The sequence below is a fragment of the Crocuta crocuta genome, unplaced genomic scaffold, assembly GCF_008692635.1.
Source record: "Crocuta crocuta isolate KB4526 unplaced genomic scaffold, BGI_CrCroc_1.0 scaffold131, whole genome shotgun sequence".
Lineage (NCBI taxonomy): Eukaryota > Metazoa > Chordata > Mammalia > Carnivora > Hyaenidae > Crocuta > Crocuta crocuta.
The window spans coordinates 8,403,391-8,427,115 of record NW_027528977.1 but is presented as its reverse complement, the minus strand read 5'-3'; the positions used below and the strand labels follow the sequence as shown (position 1 = coordinate 8,427,115).

Here is a 23,725-nt window from a genome sequence, read left to right as displayed (position 1 = left end):
TGTCAATTCAATTTAATTCCAGTCAAAACTCCAACAGGATTGTTTATTAAATTAGCAAGCTGAACATCATCCTTAATGAGGAAAAACTGAGAGCTTTTCCCCTAAGGTCAGGAACAAGACAAGGATGTCTACTCGCACCTCTTTTATTCAACACAGTACTGGAAGTCCTAGCCACAGCAATCAGACGACAAAAATAAATCCAAATTGATAAGGAAGAAGTGAAACTTTCACTATTTGCAGATGACGTGATACTATATATAGAAAACCCTAAAGGCTCTACCAAAAAACTGCTAGAACTGATAAATGAATTTAGTAAAGCTGTAGAACATGAAATCAGTGTACAGAAATATGTTGCATTTCTGTACATTAATAATGAATCAGCAGAAAGAGAAATTACAAAAAAAATTATTTTTCATTGTACCCAAAATAAGATACCTAGGAATAAACCTAACCAAAGAGGAAAAGACCTGTACTCTGAAAACTATGAAACACTGATGAAAGAAATTAAAGGTGACACAGGAAATGGAAAGACATTCCATGCTCATGGATTAGAAGAATAAATATTGTTAAAATGTCCATACTACCCAAAGAGTCTACACATTTAATGTAATTCCTATCAAAATACCAAGAGCATTTTTCACAGAACTAGAACAAAGAATCCTAAAATTTGTGTGGAACCATAAAAGACCTAGAATAGCCAAATCAATCTTGAAAAAGCAAAGCAAGGCAAAGCTGGAGGCATCACAGTTCTGGACCTCAAGTTATATTACAAACCTATAGTAATCTAAACAGTATGGTACTGGCACAAAAATAGACACATAGATCAATGGAACAGAATAGAAGTTCCAGAAATGAACCCATAATTATATGGTCAGTTAATCTTCAGTAAAGCAGGAAAGAATATGCAATGAGTAAAAGATAGTCTCCTCAGCAAATGGTGCTGGGAAAATTGGACAGAATCATGCAAAAGAATGAAACTGGACCACATTCTTATACCATGCACAAAAGTAAATTCAAAATTGATGAAAGACCTAAATGTGAGACCAGAAACTACCAAAATCCTAGAGGAGAATATAGGTAGTAACCTCTCTGTAAACGGCTGTAGCAACTTCTTTCTAGTACATCTCCTCAGGCAAGGGAAACAAAAGCAAAAATACATTATTGGGACTTCATCAAAATAAAAATCTTCTGCACAGTGAAGGAAACAGTCAACAAAACTAAAAGGTGACCTATGGAATGGGAGAAGATATTTGTAAATAGTCATATTTTATCATATTTTTATTAGTCTGATAAAATAGTATCCAAAGAATATAAAGAACTTATACAACTCCAGCAAAGCAATTAAATTCAAAAATAGGTAGAAGAAATGGACAGACATTTCTCTGAAGAATACATATAAATGGCCAACAGACACAATAGGAGAATACAAATCAAAACTAATTTTGATCTAAGAAAACTAAGAAAACAAATCAAAAATAATCAGAATGGCTAAAATAAAAAACATAAGCAACAGGTATTGGCAAGTGTATGGAGAAAGGGGAACGAACCCTCTTGCACTGTTGGTAGGAAGGCAAACTGGTGCAGCCACTGTGGAAAACCGTATAGAGGTTCCTCAAAAAGTTAAAAATAGAACTAACCGTACAATTCAGTGATTGCACTGCTGGTACTCAAAGAATACAAAAACACTAATTCAAAGGGATACATGCGCTCCTCTGTTTATAGCATCATTATTTACAAAAGCCAAACTATGGAAGCAGCCCAAGTGTCCATCAATTGAATGGATAAAGAAAGAAGACACACACACACACACACACACACACACACACACATGCATGCACACACACACACACACTAACTGGAATATTACTCAACCACAAAAAGAATGTAATCTTGCCATTTGTGGCAATATGGAGAGAGCTAGATAGTATTATGCTAAGTGACATAAGAGAAAGACAAATATCATATGATTTCACTCATATATTCCACTCATGAGGAATCTAAGAAAACCAGCAAAGGGAAGAAAATAAGAGAAATCAGGAAATTGACTCAATTAGGGGCCCTTGGGTGACTTAATTAGTTAAGTGTCTGACTCCTGATTTTGGTCTCACAGTTCTCTGGGATCAAGCCTGTGTTGGGCTCTGTGCTGATGTTGTAGAGCCTGCTTGGGATTCTCTCTCTCTCGCTCTCTGTCCCTCTTCTGCTCACTTTTGTACACTCTCTCTCTCCCTCTCTCAAACATTAAAAAAAGAAAGAAAGAAAGAGAGAGAGAGAGAGAGGGAGGGAGGGAGGAAGGAAGGAAGGAAGGAAGGAAGGAAGAGACTCAATTACAGAGAACAAACTGAGGGTTACCAGAAGGAAGGTGAGGGTGGGTCGGTGAAATAGGCAATGGGGATTAAGGAGTGCACTTCTCATGTTGAGCATCAGGTGATAACATGGAAATGTTGGATTACTATATCGTACACCTGAAAGGCGTTTCACACTGTATGTTATCTAACTGGAATTAAAAACTTAAAAAATAACTAGCAATCTGTTTCTAAACTTCTTCCAGTAGAGAAAAATGTCTAAGAATTTGCAAAGACAGTTTGGAAAAGAATGATGGATACCAATATATTACATTAAAATTGAACTCATTAAAATCATTGAGGATTGGTTAAGGAATAATCCATGGGATAGAATACGGGCTAATTTAGTAGATGATGAAGTTTTTATCATATCAAAAAAGTAATGATGATCTATTCAGTAAACAGTGGTGCAGTTGTCTGTCCATTTGGAAACAAAATTAGGCCCTTATCCCAAGCACAAAAATAATTTCCAGATGGAATTATTATGAGTGAAGAGCTAAATATACAAAGTAAGGAGAATTTGTTTATATACTTCAGGTTAGAGAAAGGCTAACCCAAATGCTAGAAGATGCAGTTGGTTAGTAAGCAGAACTTTTGTAAATGTCCAGAAAACGCAAATTAAAACAATTACCCTCTCCCTTCTTTTTAGCTCAATCAGGGGGGAAAATTTGCTCAACCAAATGTTGGCAAAGGTGTGGAGAAGCGTTGAATAAATTGTAATGGTCTTTTTGGCAGTGCACATTGTAATTTTAAGTATGTGTATCCTTAGAAAGAGTAATTTCGCTTCCAGATTTGTACCCTAGTGAAACATCTAAGTACATGTGCACAAAGAAGCATTTACTCAATGTGGCATTATTATTGGAGAACATGTTCCAAACCAAAGATCCATCATGGAAGTGCTTTTTTGTTTATAAATCATCCCATGGATTTTGAAGAAGACACCAATTAAGTTTAATAAAGGTAATTTAGAGGAAAACAAATAAACCTATGGGTTTTTGTAACAAGAGCTATCTTCTCCCGGTGGGTACTTTTATCACCTTTTGTCATCCATTTTACAATACATTTAATCAAAACATTTCCCTTACATTACAGATTCATTTTCTAAGAGCAGTGCAGTTTTGAGTACTCTCCATATATAAGCAAGCACAGAATGGTAATTCTCTGGGGACAAATTCAACTGAACAAAGCCTTACTTCATTAACACAATGTGTACTTCTTAGGGATTTCTCTTACTACTCTGTTGTACATGCCAATAAGAGGCAAAAAGAAAGGAAACATCTGTATCTGTACATAGACCACTGAAATGGATTATTTTCAAGATTAATGTTGTATGTGGAGTAGTGCTTCCTGATTAAATGTTTATCTTGTATGTGTGATAATTGGTATTTAATATTTTAGATCTTAATATATTAGATCTTACAAAGCAGTCAGGGGAAATGTTCTCTTTATGGCTGTGCTTATGTGAAAGAGATAAAGTAAAATTTCTTCACAAGGGCTTTTCAGAACATTAACTTTGGCAGCTTTAATCTATCGGTTTATTAGTTGAGGATTGAAAGTCAAAGCTTTGGCTATTGTCATTTTAATTCTGTATATCTTCTGCATTAGTTGTGAGAATGATGCTGGAGGTGAAAATTGCTTTTTAAAGTGAAAGAACTGTGGAATCTTAACCAAAGTGAGTGGTTTCTGATGAATTCATTAGATGTTCTTCATATAAAAGATTATCTTTATTAAGAGAAGAATTTTGTCCTGAAGATAATTTACAATCCCTTAAGAAAAGAAGCTTATATTAATTAAAAACCTACTACAATTTTAAAATGGTTTTACAAAGCAATTTCTTGAATACACTTTACTTGAAACCCTACTTTTCTTTATAATTGAGGCAAACCTTAAAGAGGGAACCGTGGGCCGATAAAATCACTTCCACTGTGGGCAAAGCTAATAGAAGATGAGAGCTGTGACCGTGTCCCACTGAGAAAGACAAGACACCTTGTTAAAAAAATAAAACTGTGAATTATTTTTGCAGAAGTCGACGAAAGGTTCTGTTGTCCTTGACCACGTATTCCGACACATAAACCTTGTGGAGATAGATTATTTTGGGCTGCGTTACTGTGACAGAAGCCATCAGACAGTGAGTACAATGACTTCATATTAAGTCTTTCTGGTTATAAATTTCACACTCTGTCTGGCCTTTCCTGATGTGGTTTGAGGTAGGCAGTTTCTCTGTAACTAAAAATGGTTTTAAAAACCTTAAACATGTTTTCCCTTGCTAATGGTTTTTTTTGCATTTTCCTTTTCTTCTGCCAAAAGTCTGTAGAGTTGCAGGATTCACAACCTCTTTGTGTGTGCTTTTCTTTGCAGTAGACTTTGCTGGTTTACATTTTTGGAACCATATCCTGGAGAGTACTTTTCATTTATGCAGTTAGGAGAACTGAATACTCCATGTGATGTGTTAGGAGGCAAGTGACGTGTGTGTGTGTGTGTGTGTGTGTGTGTGTGTGTGTGTGTGTGTGTGTGGTTAGTCTTTTGAAGCCACAGGTATTTACTTTGTGCCTTTTGTGAAAGTTAATGGTTACAAAGAAAAAATACAGTATAAAAAGGTCCTTATCTAAGTTTTAGAAGTTGGATGAGTAATTATAAAACAAATAAGTAAGGGCTTTCATTCTTGAGGTTGAGGGAGTAAGAGTAATAAAGGCAGCCAAGCTTTTGGTTTCAACTGTTCATGAAGGTTTAACATCTTTCTGGCTGGTTGGATGGTAGAGTTACTAAGAAACTCACTACATTGGTTAGTATGGATTCTATATGGTTATAAGGCTGAAAAGCAATTTCTTGGATGATAAACGAGGAAAGACTTTTGTAGGTAGTGGTTTGGGGTATGAAAGGATACTCATTAGTGACTTCTGTTTTAGTCTAAGGAAGATCTTAACCTCAGACACAGTCTTATTGTACAAAATATGCTTACCTTAAAAATCCTGTTTGACTTTTATTTTTCATGCAATTCAATTCCTGTTGGAATAAAGATTTCCTCCTCTTCCTTCTCAGTTCTCCCAGCCTCCAGTGGGTCATCTGGGGTCTGTTCAGTGAGGCACACGATTGTCTGAGTGGGGTTTTTCTGTCCTGGTCACAGGAATGTGCTAGGATGAGAAGAGACAGGCAAATGGAATGCTATTCATGGTGGTAACTTGTGATTTTTTTTTCCTCAGCTAGTTTCATAATCTGTTTTGTTTCACAGGAGGATTTCACAAGGCAGGAATAAAAAATTGGGTGTGTTGGTTAGCTTTCCATAGAAAGGAATAGCTTTCTAAAGGCAAGCAGTCATTAAGGCATACTTCAAAGAAAGGGAAGTGGACATCTTCAGGAATTGCAGAATTCTATCCTGCATAGGCCATAAGTCAATACTGCAGAACTGTAAATCCATATTGAAAGATTAAATTGAAGGCTATCGAAGCTATCTTGCATTACATTCATATTTTTGAAAGAACATTTTTCCTAGCAGAGAAGACTACTGTTTCCTGATCTTATCTAGTATGTCAGACCGTGCCTGGAAAGATTGAATGTCTTGCTAAAATTATATAGACCTTATCTCTCTCCCTTTTTTCAACTTTACAATGGAAAAAAAAATATGAAAAGCCAGAGAATTTCAAACAATGGCCTGTATCATTGCCAAAAGAATTAGCAGTTGGTATTGATATTTATTCAAAGTTTTCTAGGGTTTATGTTAAGACCAAAACTTTTTTTTCTCCTACCTTTATTCCTAAGGGTTGGCATTTGTGATAGTGTTTGCAGTGCAGGTTTTAGAAGAAAATAAATTACAGTTAGAAGGAGAAAGCCCTTCAGTCATGTTTTTTATTTGGTAAGAACACCAGCTTTGTGAATCACATGAAAAATCCCATTTTGTTTCCTGAATTTAGTTTTTTCTAGTGAACAAAGATAAAGTGGAAGTGGTTTGTAAATATTCCTTTGTCTTTTCATGTTGAAGTGTATTGTCTGATTGCCTTACATATATTTTTAATTGTAGGAAGCTGTGAGAATAATGTCATAAAAATTTACCCTTCCTTTAGGTAACCATTACATCAAAGCATACTGGAGAACCGAAGTATGTATATAGGTAGAAACGTGATTCCATTACTGCTTCACTTCTTTTGGGTATTGAGACAGAACTAAAGATTTTCCACAGAAAAGCTCTGGCAGGCTTTTCACTCCAGAAGGGCAACCACCCGAGGCACAACTTTGTTTCTAGGGACATTGTCAATGAACCAAAATTCATATTTCTCTGTCTTCTAGGTTAGTAGGAGCAGCCCCACATAGCCCTTAGTTACTTAAGGTAAAAATTTAAATAATAACCATATGTTAGAGTGGCACAGGACACAGTGAAAAAATTTGTCTTTAAAAATAATGATTTCTGTGAATTTGCCTGAGTTACTGTCCATTAAATTGGGTTTTCTGTATTGCTTTAATCTTCTACACCAAAAGGTTTGCTTTTAGTAGGGAATGCTTTGCAACAATCTTGAACATAAATAAGATCTACATAGAAAAGACTTGGGGGCACTAAGAGGAACCTTTTAGGTCAACTCTTGAGACAATAAAAAGAGAAAGTAGGAGAAGGAGCTAGGGGTAAAAGGGAAGAAAGAGGATTAAGAAGAGGTGTCTCATATCCGTGAGAAGCCCTAGGCTCCCTTCCTCCCTCCCCTAGGCAGTGGATCATGCTTTGGGTCCATGCCTAGGCTCTGGCTGGGGGTGGACTGGGAGTCATGTTCCTGGGACACATGGACCTCACGTAGCAGGGAACTTGTCTGTCCTTGAGGAACAGGGTAACCAAGAGGCTGGATCTAGACGTGTTATCATCACTATTATCCATCACCATCTTTGTCATCAGTGCACCAGAAGCTGTTGAACATTTTCCATATGTTGTCATTACCTGCTCAAAACAACTTTGCAAGCTAAATACTATTATCCTGCTGTCAGAGATGAAGAAATGGAAGCTGAAAAGGTTAAGCCACTTCCTCAAGGTCACATAATTAGTAGTATTAGCACCAGAATTCAAACCGAAGTCTTTGTGTGTCCAAGACCTTCAACCACACAGTACCCTGATTTGCATGCGTGTAAGATGGAAAGGTTTTGCAGACTTAGGATACTAAGGAATTATCTTTCCCACTTTATATACTTAAGGTTTGTTGAGAGAGGTTAAATCGTAGCTGACTTCTCAGATTGACCTGTGGCAAGAGAGTTGATTTAAGGCTTTGTGTATTTATGCTTTTGTATGGTCGTTCAACAGCAATTTAAAGAATGGCTAATAAGCGCAGGTCCTGTGCTAGAGCTCTCTCTGTTTTTTACATAGTCTCAGGAATTCTGGGGAAAGGAAATTTGCTGCCTGGAATATTAAATTAAACAAGTTTTACTGAACTATACATTTCATAAAACCAAGTCCTAGGGAATTCATGTAACAAATGTATTGGTTCAGGTGATACCTGTGTGTACCAGGTCACAGCTAGGCAGAAGCAAACATTTGCAAAGCAAACTTCTCTCCACAGAGTACATCTGACTTGGTTTGGAAGACTCTGGGCACCATAGTTTCTTAACTTCACTTTTCAGGTAGGGTCTATAAAAGAACCCCTAGGAAGTAAAAGCATTTCTTCATGAAGATACACTTACAGGGACTGAATTAAGACGATGCTGTCTGCATCAATTCAGGCTTAGTTTTATAAAACAGTCCTTTAAGGATACACAGTGGGGTTCACACACTCCCCGTTCCATTTTTAACGATACACGGGAGACCAATTAACCTGGGCATATAGCCTATGTGCTCTGCTTTGGCCTGTGTCATCCTGTTCTTTCTTGATCCACACTGGCCTGTGCAAGGGATGTAGCTCTTTCAGGACCTTGGTTCAACTTAACAGAAAATTCCCAGCGTCAATTTAAGGTAGATGAGAGGGATTACAAGAACACACATACCAGTTAGAAAGACCCAGATTTATTGAAGGACCCTGCCACTTACTAACTGTAAATATTTAAAATTCTCATATGTACTCACCATTGGTCTAGAACAGCAGAACTTCCAGGGAAGTTGGTTCTCTCCAGTACATTCTAGGACTGCCTGTCTTCAATTTTGTTGCTAACCCAGCAGGAACACCTTCTCATTCTATGCATATGGTGTGTGGCTTGGCAGCTCAGCTTTGTGTGTCTTTGCTTTGAATGGGTCCCACCTGTCTCTTGGCTTAGCATCTTAATCCCTGGCACCTGTAAATATCACCTCACATGGCAAAAATGACTTTGCGCTCATGATTAAGGATCTTGTACAGGGACATCATCCTAAATTATCCAGGTAGGATCATGTAATTAGCAGCTTCCTTAGACATGACAGAGGCAGGAGAGTCAGAGAGTAGGAAATATAACAATGGAGGCAGAGGTCAAAATCATGTGATTACTGATCAAGGGGGCCTTGATCCAGACAATGCAGGCAGCCACTAGAAGCTGGAAAGAGCACAGAAATGGATTCTGCCCTTGGAGCCTCCAGAAGAAACAGCCCAGCATCTTAGTTTAGGTTGTGCTAACAAATCAGCATGGCCTAGATGACGTTAACAAGAACTGTTGATTTCTCATAGTACGGAGTCTGGAAACCTGAGATGAGAGTGCCAGCATGATTGGGTGAGAGCCCTCTTCCATGTTGTAGACAATCCAATTCTCCTTGTAACTTGTAGCAAAAAGAGACCTAGCTAGCTCTTCTGATCCCTTTTTGTAAGGGCACTAATCCCGTTCATGAAGGTTCACCGCTTGTGCCTTAAATACCTCTCAGCGGCCCCACCTCCAAATATCAACATACTAGGTTTAATTCAACGTATGAATTTGGTGAGGGAGGGCACATTCAGTCTGTTGTGCCCAGTGAGACTGTTTTGGACTTCTGACCTTCAGTATGGTAAGGTGATAATTTTTTTTGTTGTTTTAGGCCAAGTTTATGGTAATTTGTTACTGCTGCAGGAAGAAACTAATACACATGGTTACAGTAGGAAGCATTTTAATTTTGCTTGTTCAGTGGAAATATAAATGCTTTCTTGCTTCGATTCACCAATTAGGCACAAACCTGAAAGATGATTACTTTCCCTGGGTTATAATAGTCTCCATCCTCCTGTAGAGGCTCAGGATTTCTCTGTGATTAGAGCTGCATGTGCATCCTCAGCTGTCTGAGGAATAGTAGTTGCTGCTTTGCCATTAGCCAGGTTCCTTATTATGGGAGAGGGATGATGAGATCTATTAATGATAGGCAGAGCATTGAAATTACAGCGCAGACTTCTTTAAATAATTGGGTGAATTTGAAATTACTATGAGGCTGGCAGAAACTTGAGCCATCCTTTGGGTGTTCAGAAGTTGCTGTAAGTGGAATTTGATGTGGTGGAACAGATAACTGCCTTTGGAGTGACAACACAAGTCTGAGTCCTAAATGTTCAAGTCACTTAATTTTTCTGAATGTTGATGCACCCTCCCAAATCGCAAGATTGTTACGGGACCAAATTAGAGAAAATGTGAACGCCCTTTGTAGATTATAAAGTGTGAAATGTGTAGAAAGCCTTTCATATTGAAACTAGGATGGAGGAAAATACTACTGGTGATATATTTTTTTTTAAAGTATAGAGGAAGGGAGGAAACAGTCTAGAGGATAGAAGAGACAAAGTCAGATAAGCTCCAGACTCTTGAAGACCTCTGGAGATTTTTGAAGATGAGTCTAATTGATATTGAAAGCGGTAACAAGGAGAAATGTGATATTCCAATATTACTTTCGGTTTTAAAATAAATAGTTATCATGTCTTATGTTAATGTTAGCACTTGAGGCTCCTTTACAAATTTTTCTTTCAAAGGCAGAAGTTCAATATATGGAGTTTTTCAGAATTTGGAATTCAACCTGGCTCTGAGAATGAGAATGTTGGATTTTCTGCCCTTTGACTTTGGAGGTCAAAGGAGGAAAATGTGTAGCCTGGAGATACAGCCAGCAGACGAATATCCTCTTCCTCCAGTGAACTCTTCTTTTGCTTCACCAAGACAATAAAAACAATCAGATGGTAGCTTCCCAACTTCTTGATCCTCCACACACTCTTAGTCACTTCTTACCCATCCTTCCTTCTCTCGCAATAGAAAAGCCCCAATGCCTCTGACCTGGATCTTCTCACTTTTTTATTTTATACTTTTTATTTTTATCACAAGCCCTAGCTCACTCCTTCCCTTTTCCCTGCTTTCCTTCAGGGTTTGGGCATGCTCAAGTCTCTACCATTTAAAACTACACTTCCTCCACTCCCCTACCCTCATCTGTCTACCACCATATTGATTCCCTCTGTGTCACACCCAACCTCCGGGAAGCATTGTCTAAATTCATTGTCTCCACTTCTCAAATCCTATTTGTTCCTAAACTTTTCACAGTTCACCTTTGATACCTCTCATGGCACTGAAACTGTCCTCAGGGTTTCTAGTTGCTAAATCCAAGTGATAATTTCAACCCCTATCTTTCCTGACCTTAAGGTTGAACTGACCTTGACTCACTCCTTGAAATCTCATTTTGCTCTTAAGACAGTACATTTTCCTGTTTTCTTCTGGTTATTCTTATTCAGTCTTGATGATCACTTTGCCTTTGCCCCTTCCTAAAAATGTTGATATGATTTTGTCAATGATTTTCTAATGCTCTAACTGGATACAAGCTCACCCATTTAATGCTACTACTTCTGGCACTATTTGTCTCTGAAATAACTTCATTAAAAAATAGAAACTGGGGCACCTGGGTGGCTCAGTCGGTTAGGCATCCAACTTCGGCTCAGGTCATGATCTCACGGTTCATGGGTTTGAACCCTGCCACAGGCTCTGTGCTGACAGCTAGCTCAGAGCCTGGAGCCTGTTTCAGAGTCTGTGTCTCCCTCTCTCTCTGACCCTTCCCTGCTCACACTGTCTCTCTCTCTGTCTCAGAAATACTCTAATTAATACTCTATTACTGTCTAATAAATACTCTATTACTGAGCAAAAATGATCCCTATCCATTGAGCACTAGCAGGTAGTAAATGGGTGTTCTTCATTGCATCCTGATTTATTGTATTTTGTAGTGTGAGATTTCACTTTCTGTAACTCTCTGTTCTGACAAGTACCAATATTGGCCTATAAGAAGTGATGTGAGTCCTGTTTCTTGCAAAGACAGAAAGTTGGTCATGCTGGATTATTACAGATTGAAACTTTTATAGCCAAGACAGGGAAACAACCTAAGTGTCTATCAGTGGATGAATGGGATAAAAATGTGAGATTATAGATATAGTTATATAGTATATAAAATGGAATATTATATAGCCATAAAAATAAGGAAGTCTACTGTTTGTGACTGTTGCAGGAGTTTTTACCTGAATATCTGGGACTTGTCATCTTGCTGCTTCAAAGAATGAAGAGGTGGACACAAAATGAGCAGCAGGCAAAAATTTATTAGAGTGTAAGATCAGGAAGGAAGAAGAGTATGCAAGCTCTCTTTACAGAGAGAGGCATTCACAAGTGAATGCCTGTGACAGCAGGCAAGGGTCCTTGTTTTATAAGGTCTGGTCAGCCCTTCCCCTCCCCTCCCTCCTCATTCCTTCTCAGGTTTTTACCCTTATTGGCTTGAAAGCTCTAGGTGCTGGGCTGTCCATTCCTGATGGGCTGTTTCCACTGTATGAGAGGTGGTCCCTGGCGGTATCATCCCCTGTGGGTCATGCATTTTATGATCTACTACTTACTTTTAGTTAGCTCTTTAGTCCAATTCCTGGGGGAAACCTGAGGGGGCTAGGTGGTGTCTCTTACGTTCTTAAGAGGAATCTTATGCCTGAGGGGGTTTGCTGTGGTCAGACACTCCCAGCATTGTTCTAAAATAGCGTTTTTCCCCACCCAGGGACCTTAGGTCCTAATCTTTTTCTCTCTGCCTAATGAATCCTATCTTTTCCTGTCAAATTACAACATGGAGACCTTGAATGCATTATGCCAAATGAAATAAGAGAGAGAAAGACAATTACTGTATGATCTTACANTGAGTTCTAAGTATTAATGTACCGCATGGTGGCTCTAGTTAGAAATATTATGTATTTGAAAAAAAAAATTATATATTTGAAAATTGCTAAGAGAGTGGTTCTTAAAAGTTCTTATCACACGAAAAAATAACTAAAGTGATGGTTATTGACTTCTGTGATCATTTCACAGTATGTACATAAATCTAATATTATATTGTACACCTTAGACTATTACAATGTCATATGCCAATTATATTAGTAAAACTGGAGGGGAAAACTTGTATTATTTGAAACATCTTCAAGCATCCAGTGGTGGCATAGATCAAGAAGCAGAAAGATTTTCTTCAGTAGCCCTTAAACCTTATAAAGAACATTGTAAATAGTGCAGTGCACCAACACATCAATGGGAAGACTGTCACCAACACATCAATGAATGGTACCTGATTTAAAAAAAAACAAAAAACAAAAAAAAAACCTTGGGAAACTATGGCTGGAGGCTTTTCAAGAGTCCAGGAGCCTGTAGTGGAATGCCAGAAGCATCTTCATAAAGACCCCTAACACCGAGGCTCTCGTTTTCCTGCTGCTAAAAAAAATGTTGCTCTTCCTACCTAATCTCATCTGCTCCATGGTTTAAATTACTGTCTAAAGGCTCACATGACCCTCAACTGTGTATTTCCAACTCAGCCTCTCAAGAGGTATTATACTGTGTAAAGAATACAGACTCTTCATGCAGACTGTCTGGATTCATATATATTCAGCTAGTTAGGAGAGTTTTGTGGCTTTGGGTGAATCTCTTAACTTCTCTGTGCCTCAGTATCCCCATTTATAAAGTGGTGACATTAATAGTACCAATTTAAAAAGGTGGTAGTGAGGATTAAAGGAGTTTGTAGAAAACACCCCTCCTGGTGATTTGAACTGTGTGATAAGCGCAACAGAAGTGTTAGCTCTTACTCTGCACTTGGATGTCCCTTTGTGGTACCCACAAATGCAACATGTTCAAAACTGAAGTCATCATCTTGCCCTCCAGACGTTCTTACTAAAAACATTTTCTTGACAGTAGTGATTTTCTAGAATTTTTAAACAACTATGTGCCTGTGTTGAGAATTTTAGGTTGAGAATAAAAATTGTATTCTAAGTTTAAATAGATGCAAATTTGGGGGTTATAAATATTGACATTGTAAAATCTGTCACATTACTCTTTAGTGTATCCACTGAATCTATATATCATAACAATTTTGTACTCAGTAACCTTTAAAAAATATATGTGAACAAGCTCTTCATCAAAAGTCAGAAATTTTTCTTTACTCCTTTTATCTCCTTAAACTTGCATTCTATTTTATTTTATTCATAGAATTTTCCCCCTAAATTTCTATTAATAAAATATATTTACCCACATTAATATACATATACATTGAAATTTTAAAACTTCACTTCATGAGACCTTAAGGCTACAGTTACTGAGCCATAAGAGATAAGAGTAGTTATCATTACCATGGTTATCACTATATAATTAGAAGCAAAATATTATGTATTCTAATACTACTAAAAATAAAAAGTGAACATTTATTGAAAATGCATCTCTTAATGAAATGGATGGGGCTTTTTCTTCTTGATTAGTTCATGTACCCATCCCTCTCCTTGGATGATGATGATATATTCCTGGAGTGAGATAGGGCTCAGGAACAATTTAATTTTTTATTTTGATTTTTTGTAAATATGAGTGCTGAGTAACTTGTCTATGGAAAGAAGATAGAAAAGGTAGAAATTACATTCAATTCCTTTAATTCCTTGAACTCCTGAATTGTATGCCAAAAATCACATGACGATCCATTGTCTAAAATTATTTTTATTAATCTAGTACCTCAAGTGCATTGTCTCCTGTAAATCTGCTCTTATCATCCTGACTCAGTGATTTCTCAGACCCTTCATTGGGTTCTCTTTCAATTTAGTTGAAAGCAAGGAGTTCAGAACCACTTGACTTAAAACAGTTTGTTAATTGTTATAGTAATTCAGTTTCACAATTTCTGGGAAATGTATTAAAAATATTTTACTGTGATTTATAGAAAGTGTTATGTTTTTTCCTCTTTTTTAATTGGAGGCACCAGAGTTCATCCAATTTAGTTGGAAAGGACTAGGAAAATTTTAAATTGTTAATTTCACTATACATTTGCCAATGCAAGATTTTTGATAAAATGCTTTTATCTAATTATGTACTTTATATTTTCATCAAAGTCTTGGAGCTGCAGATTTAGTTCATTCAGTTTGTGGAAAATATCCAACATAAAACTCTTTGGCAAAGCCAGTCATTGCCAAACCATCCAGCCAAATGAGTTGCTTTCTGCCATTTGTCAATTTAAATAAAAATGTTAACATGTGTTCTGTGAAAAGTGTTTCACTTTTGAATTTTGTTTGTGACAGATAGATAAGACCTGGTGTTTTGTCACTTAGATGAGATAGGCCTACCAGACTCTGATTTATTTTATTCTCAGACGATCTTCTTTATGAGCCATACATGATGGGAGATGGAAGTTTCCAGATAATTAAACAAAAATCATCATTTCCTCTGCTGCCCCCATTTTTTTTTTTTAACCATTTATTTTTGAGAGAGAGAGCGAGCACAAGCATGAGTCGGGGAAGGGCAGAAAGAGAATCTGAAGCAGGCTCCAGGCTCTCTAAGCTGTCAGCACAGAACCCAATGAGGGGTTTGAACTCATAATCCAAACTGAGATCATGACCTGAGTCAATATTGAAAGCTTAACCAATTGAGCTGCTCTGCTCCTATGCTGCCCCCTATTCTATATCTGACATCCAAGCAACTCAACTATGGGCCAAAATACCATACTTCTATCAACTTGTCTATTCCTTACCAGAAATATGTAGGGAAAGACATAATTAATGGTGTCTTTATTAAAGGCAGCTTTGCTAATACTGGTATTTAAAAATGTTGCTCTCTTTCTTCTCCTGGGATTTTTCACACCCTGGGGGCAATGCGCCATAGAGAGATTCAAATGGATAAGAGTGTGTTTCTACTTTATATTGGAAGGTGGAGGGGCAGTGCTAGGGGAGCGCAGTGGAAAGGAGAATAGGCGTGGTTTCTCAATCTCAGGGCTGTTTTAGGTCATTTCCCGGCAGGAGTGTATGTGGAAGTTGAGGACCTGGGAATTCAGCCCCTAATGGCTACCTGTTGCCTATGTGCCCTTTGGGAAATCCTCCTGTGTGTATCCCTGAGGTGCCGGCATCAGTACCTTAATGAACGCCACCACCATCCTCACTGCTCAGAATATGGCCATTCCTCAGTCATCTCTCCCTCCCCTCATAACTAACCAGTCCCCAAGCCCCTTCTGTTCTGCTGCTTAATGGATGACTATAGAGTTCACCTCCCAACCCAGGGTACTTTGGGGAGTGAAAAGGGCCACTGTGACCCCAACTCTGGGATAGCAGTAGTGAACAGGACTGATGGTCACCCCTCTTAACCTCTCCAGAATCGATCTCTGTCTCTGAATTCTAGTTTAGGTCAGCACATGAGCTTGCATTTCCATAAAAGCTTTCCGACTCGGCTTCCTGCCTTTGCTCATGCTGCCTGCAGTGTTTGCCCCACGGCAGATGCAGTTTTCTTCCAGAACATCAACTTTATTGATGTCTCTCCTCTATGGCTTGAAATTTGCTAACGGATTCCTAAGGGAAAATTCAGGAATTTCTTAACATGAGAGTTACAAGATATGTGGCCCTTGCTTGCTCTTGAGCTGTTTCTCTTGAGGCGGAGCTCTTCTCTCCAGGCACCCCCTCATCCTGCACCCACCCTGCAGTCCTGGTGGGGGGACCTAGGGCACAGCTGCACAGAACTGCCTGCCGTTACCACCTGTGTGTCCCAGAGCAGAGTGAGTGCTTCCCCTCCTGAACTGTCTGCCTCTGCTCTTCCCCTCCTCATTTACCTGGTTAACTCCTGCTCTTCCTCACTTCGCAGCTGAGATGTCTCTGATCTTACCCTTCTTTCCGAAGCTTTCCCTTACTTTCCAGAAATGCTAGGTTTACTCCTGCCTCAAATACTGCATTGTTTTTGCCTGTTCAATAATATCCCCCACTTGATGGGATACTCTTTGACAGGAATTATGTGCAATCCTTCATTCTATTAGCACCTTTTGTCCCTGGCACCTGAGTGATCTGTAATAGTAGTGAACAAAAGAACTCTGACCTAGACAAGAGGCCGTGGTGAGTATCTTCCCCCTGTCTTGTCTTTCCGTGTCTGCTTGCTGTCTCCTTGCTCTGCTGCTCTTTGAATGCGTTGCCTCGTTTCTTTTATGAAAGGCTTTTCCTGTTGTTCATTTTAACCAGATTTCATCAGTATTAAAAAAAATCTTTACTGAGACGTTAGGAAGTTAGGTGGGAAATGCATGGGATTGAAGGAATTACAGGTTTATGATATTAGCGTGCTGGCAGCTACTGAGTGCTATTTAGAATATTCTTCTCCAGTAATAAGTCATGGGGTAGAGGAGATGAGAATCTGAGTTCAGGTAATGTCACCGGTAGCTATATGGTTGTGGATCCCATAATTTAAAAACGTGCACCTATTTAGTACTGTTTTTAATAAAACAGTAGACTTTTCTATTTGTAGCTGACGAATAGTTTCTATGTGGAAAGGAAGAGTTGTTTCTCTGGAGTTATTTTCTCTTTAGAGTGGGTCTGATCTCGCCTGAGCACAGTCATGTGATGCATCATGAGAATTCAGGAGCTGACATGCCTGAAAGGAGCGTGGGAATTGGGGAGAGGGAGCCGACCACACCGCCAGCTGCTCTGTGTGCATGCTTTCCTCTCTGAAGCACCTGGGGAGAAGCAGAGCACGCTTTGATTGCTCTTCAGTTTTTTGTTGTATGTGTCGATATTGACATGGATTAAAAAATGCTTTGGAAGGACCTAGCTTTGCCTAAAGTGCACTTCATGGTGAATCTTGAACTTAATTCTCTTCCCTTTTTTTTTTTTTTTTAAATATCCTTTTCTCATAGGGTTGATCACAATAGGCACAATCCATGGGTCACATAAACTAGAATATTTTCTCTTGTAGCTTTCATAAATTTGTTGTTTTTCGGGTTTACGGAGATGGAGAATTGAATCAAATTCTGTCTTGCATAGAAAATTGTTTCTTTACTAAGGAAACACAGTGCTCTTTTCCACAAAAAATAGATTTTAAAAAAGGAACAGGTGAAAATGACAAGGGTACAAAATATGTTTAAACTATCAAGAATGGTAGGTAGGAACCTCAGTGTGTGTGTGTGCGCGCGCGTGCATCCCCCTGTAAGCTTGTATATAAAATAAAGTACGTGGACATGCTAAGTGGTTTTGTCAATGAAAATACGATTTCTGTGACCCACATCTTAGCCATGTAACAGTGTGATGAGAATATTGCTGATTTCTTTACTAAGAACATTTTATTAGGTTAGACTGTTCTTCTCCCAGCTTAAATCAAAATGAACTATACAGGATGGAATTTCAGACAGTTGATTGATTGGCTAATGAGAAAGCAGTGGTTTTAAAGTTAATGATTCTAGACATTTTCTTGATTATCTTTGGAAGCTAGTTTCTTTTTTTTAATTTAGAGTTTTGATACAAACCAGTGATAAGCTGACCTTGATTTGACTTTATTCTGAATCTTAAAAGGATTTTCTCCATGAATACAAAAAGAGATTTGATTGGGATATGCCAGGAGCCTACTTGATAAGCTGTATTTTATGTATTATTTGTGTATTTTGTCTTAAATTTTATGAAGTTTCAAATATATTGCCTGCTCTAAAAGCTAAGGTCACTAATTGGTCTACCCTTTGTGTGACCAAGTCCAGTAAAAGAGATACTCCAGGAATCGTTCGAAGTCGGGCATGTGCTTGTGGGAGAGGTGGAAGGAAGGACTTAACCACTTTCCCTTTTGGACTGTGTATTTTGCTATGAAAGTCACTTTTTGAGTTAACAAAAATAGGCCCTTTAAAAGCTGATAATACATAGGAGCTTAGTGTTTTTCTCTTATATCCATGGGGCACCTAGGTGCTTTAGTCAGTTAAGCATCTAACTCTTGATTTCTGCTCAGGTCATGATCTTGCAGTTCGTGAGTTCAAGCCCCACATCAGGCTCTGCGCTGACAGTGCAGAGTCTGCTTCGGATTCTCTCTCCCTCTCTCTCTGCTCTCCTTTCCCTCTCACTCTTTCAAAATAAATAAATTTTTTAAAAAACTTTAAAAATATATCCATCAGTATTTGGAGATGAAGGATATATTACAGAGGATTTTTATTGAGGAAATTTCTTGTTTAAAAATTTTTAGTGTTTCTCCTCTTCTTCTCATCAGCACCCCTGATCTGGGACTGTGAGGAAAGAAGAGCATTTGCTATATCTCATCTTCATTTCAATCATGCAATAAAGATGTACCGGGTAACCACTGTGTCTCAGGAATTAGGATGCAGTGGTCAGCCGGAACAAAGGTCCCCAGTCTCAGAGTTTATATTCCACAGACCATAAACATGTGTTCAAATATCAGGTAGTGAGGGGTGCTTTGGAGAAGATGATATGCCAAAGTGACTGGGATGCCATTTCTGTTGGGTGGTCAGCAAAAGCATCTGAGATGATGTTTAAACTGAGATTTGAATGGCAAGAAGGGAAGGTTCTGGTGGGCAGAGGGAGCCAGCTGGACAGTGGCCCTAAGGCAAGGACAGATATGAGGTGTTCCAGAACTGAGAGAAGACCAGTGATGCTAGATCGTAGCAAGAAAGAGGGTGATGAAGTGGCCATTACACAGGGCCCGGCAGCCTGGGGTGGGCCACATAGATGATACTGTTAAGAATTTCAAGGCTTGAGACGCCTGGGTGGCTCAGTCAGCTGAGCATCCGACTTCGGCTCAGGTCATGATCTCATGGTTCATGGGTTCGAGCCCTGCATCAGGCTCTGTGCTGACACCTAGCTCAGAGCCTGGAGCCTGTTTCGGATTCTGTGTTTCCCTCTCTCTCTGACCCTCCCCTGCTCATGTGGTCTCTCTCTCTCAGAAATAAATAAAAAACATTTTAAAAAATTAAAAAAAAAAAAAAGAAAAAGAATTTCAAGCCTGGAAGTGATAGGATCTGATTGAGGAGCTGGGCTTTGGGAGGGGTGGGAGGAGTCAGTAGTTGTATTTTGGATAGGTGAAGCTTAAGATGCTCAGTGGACATCCAAGAAGAGACGTTCAGTGAATAGTTTGGGCTCCTGAGAGGCTAGAGTCACATTTAGGAGCCCCTAGGTTTTCAAAGTCATGAGATTTTAGGGTTTTTAAGGTCATTAGGGAGAAATAGACTGTAAATGCAGAATAAAAAGGACACGACTGCCATGTGCAGCTATGCTAGCTGTGTGAGTTGGGCCCAACCATGCAGTGGTGCTGAGCAGGGGGTCCACATCCTACTTACTTCATAACCCCTGGGGTGGGCTCGGCTCCTCTCTGCCAGGTAACGTGTTAGTTAAAGCTATGTTTGTCTTGAATGACAAGAACAGAGTTTAAACAAACCCTAGCTTAACCACCTGTGTACTTTAATCACTACAGTTTCAGACTATGTCAGATTTAAGATTTTATTTCAAGATGAAATGATCCCATAGTCTGAACAGTGATGCCTCCCTTATCCAGATGCTAGGAATATGTAGGGAGCAATTTCAGTTATCTGAAATGTCGACAGAAATTGCTAAGAAAGAACGAGTGTCTCCTGGGCCGCACAAAATTCATATTTTAGAGCCCACTCACAGGATTTAGCCCTTGTCTCATAGGGTCAGTCAGCCCTGAGACTTTGTTTATTTTAATTTTAGGAAATTGGAAAGGAAGAGAGAGTAGATTATACCATTTGATGGGAAGAGTGTGAACCAGTTTGCAGACAGGCTTTAAAACAGGAGTCTAAGGGGGCACCTGGGTGGCTCAGTCAGTTGGGCATCCGACTTCAGGTCATGATCTCACGGTTCGTGGGGTCTGTGCTGACAGCTAGCTCAGAGCCTGGAGCCTGTTTCAGATTCTGTGTCTCCCTGTCTCTCTGACCCTCCCCTGCTCACGCTGTCTGTCTGTCTGTCTGTCTCTCAGAAATAAATAAAACATTAAAAAAAATTTTTTTTAAGTGAATAAAAAATACCCCAGGAGTCTAGGGGCACCTGCGTGGCTCAGTTGGTTAGGGCTCCAACTTCAGCTTAGGTGATGATCTTGCAGGCTGTGATTTCAAGCTCCACATCAGGCTCAATGCTGACAGCTCAAAGCCTGGAGCCTGCTTCGAATTCTGTGTCTTCCTCTCTCTCTGCCCCTCCAGTTTGCTCTCTGTCTCTCTCAAAATAAATAAACATTAAAAAATAATTTAAAACAGGAGTCTGTCTCCTGACCAAAAGTATTTGTATTTTTCATACATGTAAAATGCACCTGTCCTCCCCAGGTCTCCCCAAATCTCCTTTATATGAGATTTGGAGGGGATACTTGAGGTCCACATTCTCGTCAGATCAGACTCTGGTATTGTTCTTCAAGGTAAACCCCTTGCGTATGGGTCCTTTCAGTCTGAAGACCTGTGAATTAAAGGGATAAGAAAGATAAGTCTGCCCCCTCCCACACTGCTATTCAACACATAGGGTACGATAACTGGAAAGACACTTCCAATTAGAATGGGAGGAAAGAGGCACATAGCAGTCACTCATCCGAAACAGTCCCAAAACCCAGCCAAGCACATGTAACTTTTATTAAATTAAAGCTCGGTCTTACTGCCTAGGAGTGTTCACATGATGATTGGCTTGGCTGGGCTTTTGGTCCTGTTCTCTGAGTTTTCCTTGCCTTTCCATGAAAAGTAGTGTGTGGTAGCAGCTAAGTAGTGTTCTCAGCTTGCTTTTGCTTGTCGAGGATTGGGAGTCCAAAAGCCTCTTTTCAGTGTGTAGTGTGTCTCTGTCCCTTTTAACTGAGGTTGAACTAATTCTTTTTAAAAACATTGTGACACTGTGTATTTCTTATTAACTGATTTGTAATCAACTCTGTTAGACAAAGGCAACACCCACAAACTGCTTTGAAATCAGCTTTTCTGTACCTGAAATTCCTTGTTGAGGCTTTTAGGGAAGAGTGCCCTTAAGATTCCTAGAGGACCTTTTGCTAGTTTGAAAGGGTCCTTTTAATCTCTTTGAGAACTTAATAAAATTTTTGTTACAACCATGGTTTCTGATAGCACTCTGGATTCAGTCTTTGCCCAGAATCCATTTCTTAATTGTAGCATACCGTTGGCCTTCTGATAAATCCAGAGACGAGAGAGTTTTATTTTCAAGCCCAGTAAGACCTGGCTTCTTTATATTTAACCATTCTTTTTCAGCTTATCTTTCTGCTCTTGGATTTCGTTGGAGACAACACAAGAAGCCAGTCTGCCCTTTGAACAGTCTGCCTGCACATCTCCTTATCTGGATCATCCAACTCATTAGGGACATCTTTTATTTTCCAAGTTGCCACAGGCAACAGCATTGCTAAACTCTCTGTCCTAGTGCTTAAGGTCCTCTTTTCTTCTTGCTTCCAACAGCTTTCTCTTTGCTTTCCTTTAGGCCTTCCCAGCAGTTGTCTTGAGGGCCCCAAGGCTTTCACTTACACTCTCCTCCAGGTCCTTCCTGCTGCCTCATGCAAAAACAGGCAGCGGAGAGTGAGGCCAGATCCTGCAGGGCTTATCAACCATCATAAGGACTTTGGATTTTACTTTGAGTGAGAAAAGAAACCACTGCAGGATGTTGAACAGAAGAATAAAGTGATCTGATCTCTGTTTTAACAGAATTCCTCTCAATGCACAGGTAGATGGAAGGCTTACCAGTAAAGGGATTGCTTAAGAAATCCTGTTAAACTGTGATGACCGCTTGGATCGGGGAGTGGTGAGAATGTACCAGATTCTGTTTACATTTTCAACATGGAGCCAACAGGCTTTGCAGATGGATCAAAGAGATAGATGGTAAAGAGGTTTTGACTGAAGCCAGTGGAAGACTGATGCGTCATCCATGGGGAAGCCGGAGACTGCAGGAGAACAGGTTTTTCTAGGAGGGATTAGAACCATCATTTCCCTTTTGGGCATGTATAGTTTGAGATTCTAATAGACATTTAAGTGGAGATGTCAAGTAGGCAGCTGGATTCTGGGGACAGTTCTGGTCTGGCTATGCATTTGGGAGTTGTCAGTACCTAGATGGAATTGAAAGCCAGGAGCCTTGCTGTAAGGTATAAGCCTGGGGCAGTCTAGCCTTCCTCCTGCTTAGAGAGATAATGAGCAACCAACAAAGGAAATTGTGAAGGTGTATGTGGCCTGTAAGGTGAGTGCAGAAGCCAGAGAGGCAGGTGTCCTAGAAACCACACAACAAATGCATTCCAAGCAAGTGGGTGATGGCTCCACATCCATCACTAGATTTAGGTAGTGGAATGTGTTCTAAAGGGAGCTCAAGAGGGAAGAGAGAAAACTGGATAGAATAACTATTTCTCCCCCAGAGATTTAAAATTCAGAAGTGAAATGGGCAGATAGAGGGGTCAAAAAGGGCTTTCATTGATTTATTTTTTAATTATAAGTGAAATATAGGCACGAATTGTGCTAGGAATGATTCTATGGAAAGAGAAACTTTCATCCTGGAAAGGAAGCAGAAATTTGCTGGGAAAATGTTCCTGAATAGAGAAGGGATGAGGTTCAGTGGAGCAGGGACAGCTCATCCATGGTGACAGAAGACACCAGCACAGAGGCAGGTGGCTTTGGTAGATGTCATGAGAAGCCATGCACATTGTCTTCCAACTGCTTCAAGTTTCTCTGTGAAATAAACAAGGTTATCAGCTCAGAGTGTGAGAAGAGGAGAGGAGAAAGTATGGAGTTACCTAGGCAAGTGAAAGAATAAAATGCAGTAGGGTTCTCAGTTCCTCTGGGTTATTGATAATGAATTTAAAATGAGCCCATCTAGGAGGCCTGGGTGGCTCAGTCAGTTAAGTGTCTGACTCCTGATTTCGGCTCAGGTCATGATTTGTTCAGTTGGTGAGTTCGAGCCCTGCATCTGGCACTGTGCTGATAGCATGGGGCCTGCTTGGGATTCTGTCTCCTTCTCAGTCTGCCCCTCCCCCACTCATTCTCTGTCTCTCTCTCTCAAGATAAATAGAAATAAACTTTTTAAAAAATTACAAAATTTTTGTAATTTTGCACAACTGTGGTTGTACAATTTGAATCTCCAGTTACCACCAGCCTCCTGGGTGCTGGCATGGGGAAGACAGAGAGATGGTAGACTTTTTTCAGTGGGTATTATGGGGGGAAGATTGTGGGAGGGAAATGAGGAAGACCAGACGTGACACCTATGTCCACATGTGAGGCAAGTGAGGATGTGGGTGGGAGCTGGAAGGAAGGACTGTGAAAAGGCACTGGTGGCACTGAATTGTGT

At 39.5% G+C, this 23,725-nt stretch overlaps 1 protein-coding gene across 7 annotated transcripts in view; it reads left to right on the top strand.

The window, feature by feature from the left end:
• Positions 1-23,725, top strand: part of EPB41L4A (erythrocyte membrane protein band 4.1 like 4A) — a 260,985-nt gene that overhangs the window by 108,633 nt on the left and 128,627 nt on the right. For all 7 annotated transcript variants that reach the window (XR_013333475.1, XM_077757185.1, XM_077757184.1 and 4 more), the window contains exon 3: positions 4,366-4,470. Coding sequence is in view for 6 of the 7 variants with exons in the window: in XM_077757185.1 (XP_077613311.1) it covers positions 4,366-4,470 (105 nt within the window). In the remaining variant the exon portion in view is untranslated. The remainder of the gene's footprint in view (positions 1-4,365; positions 4,471-23,725) is intronic.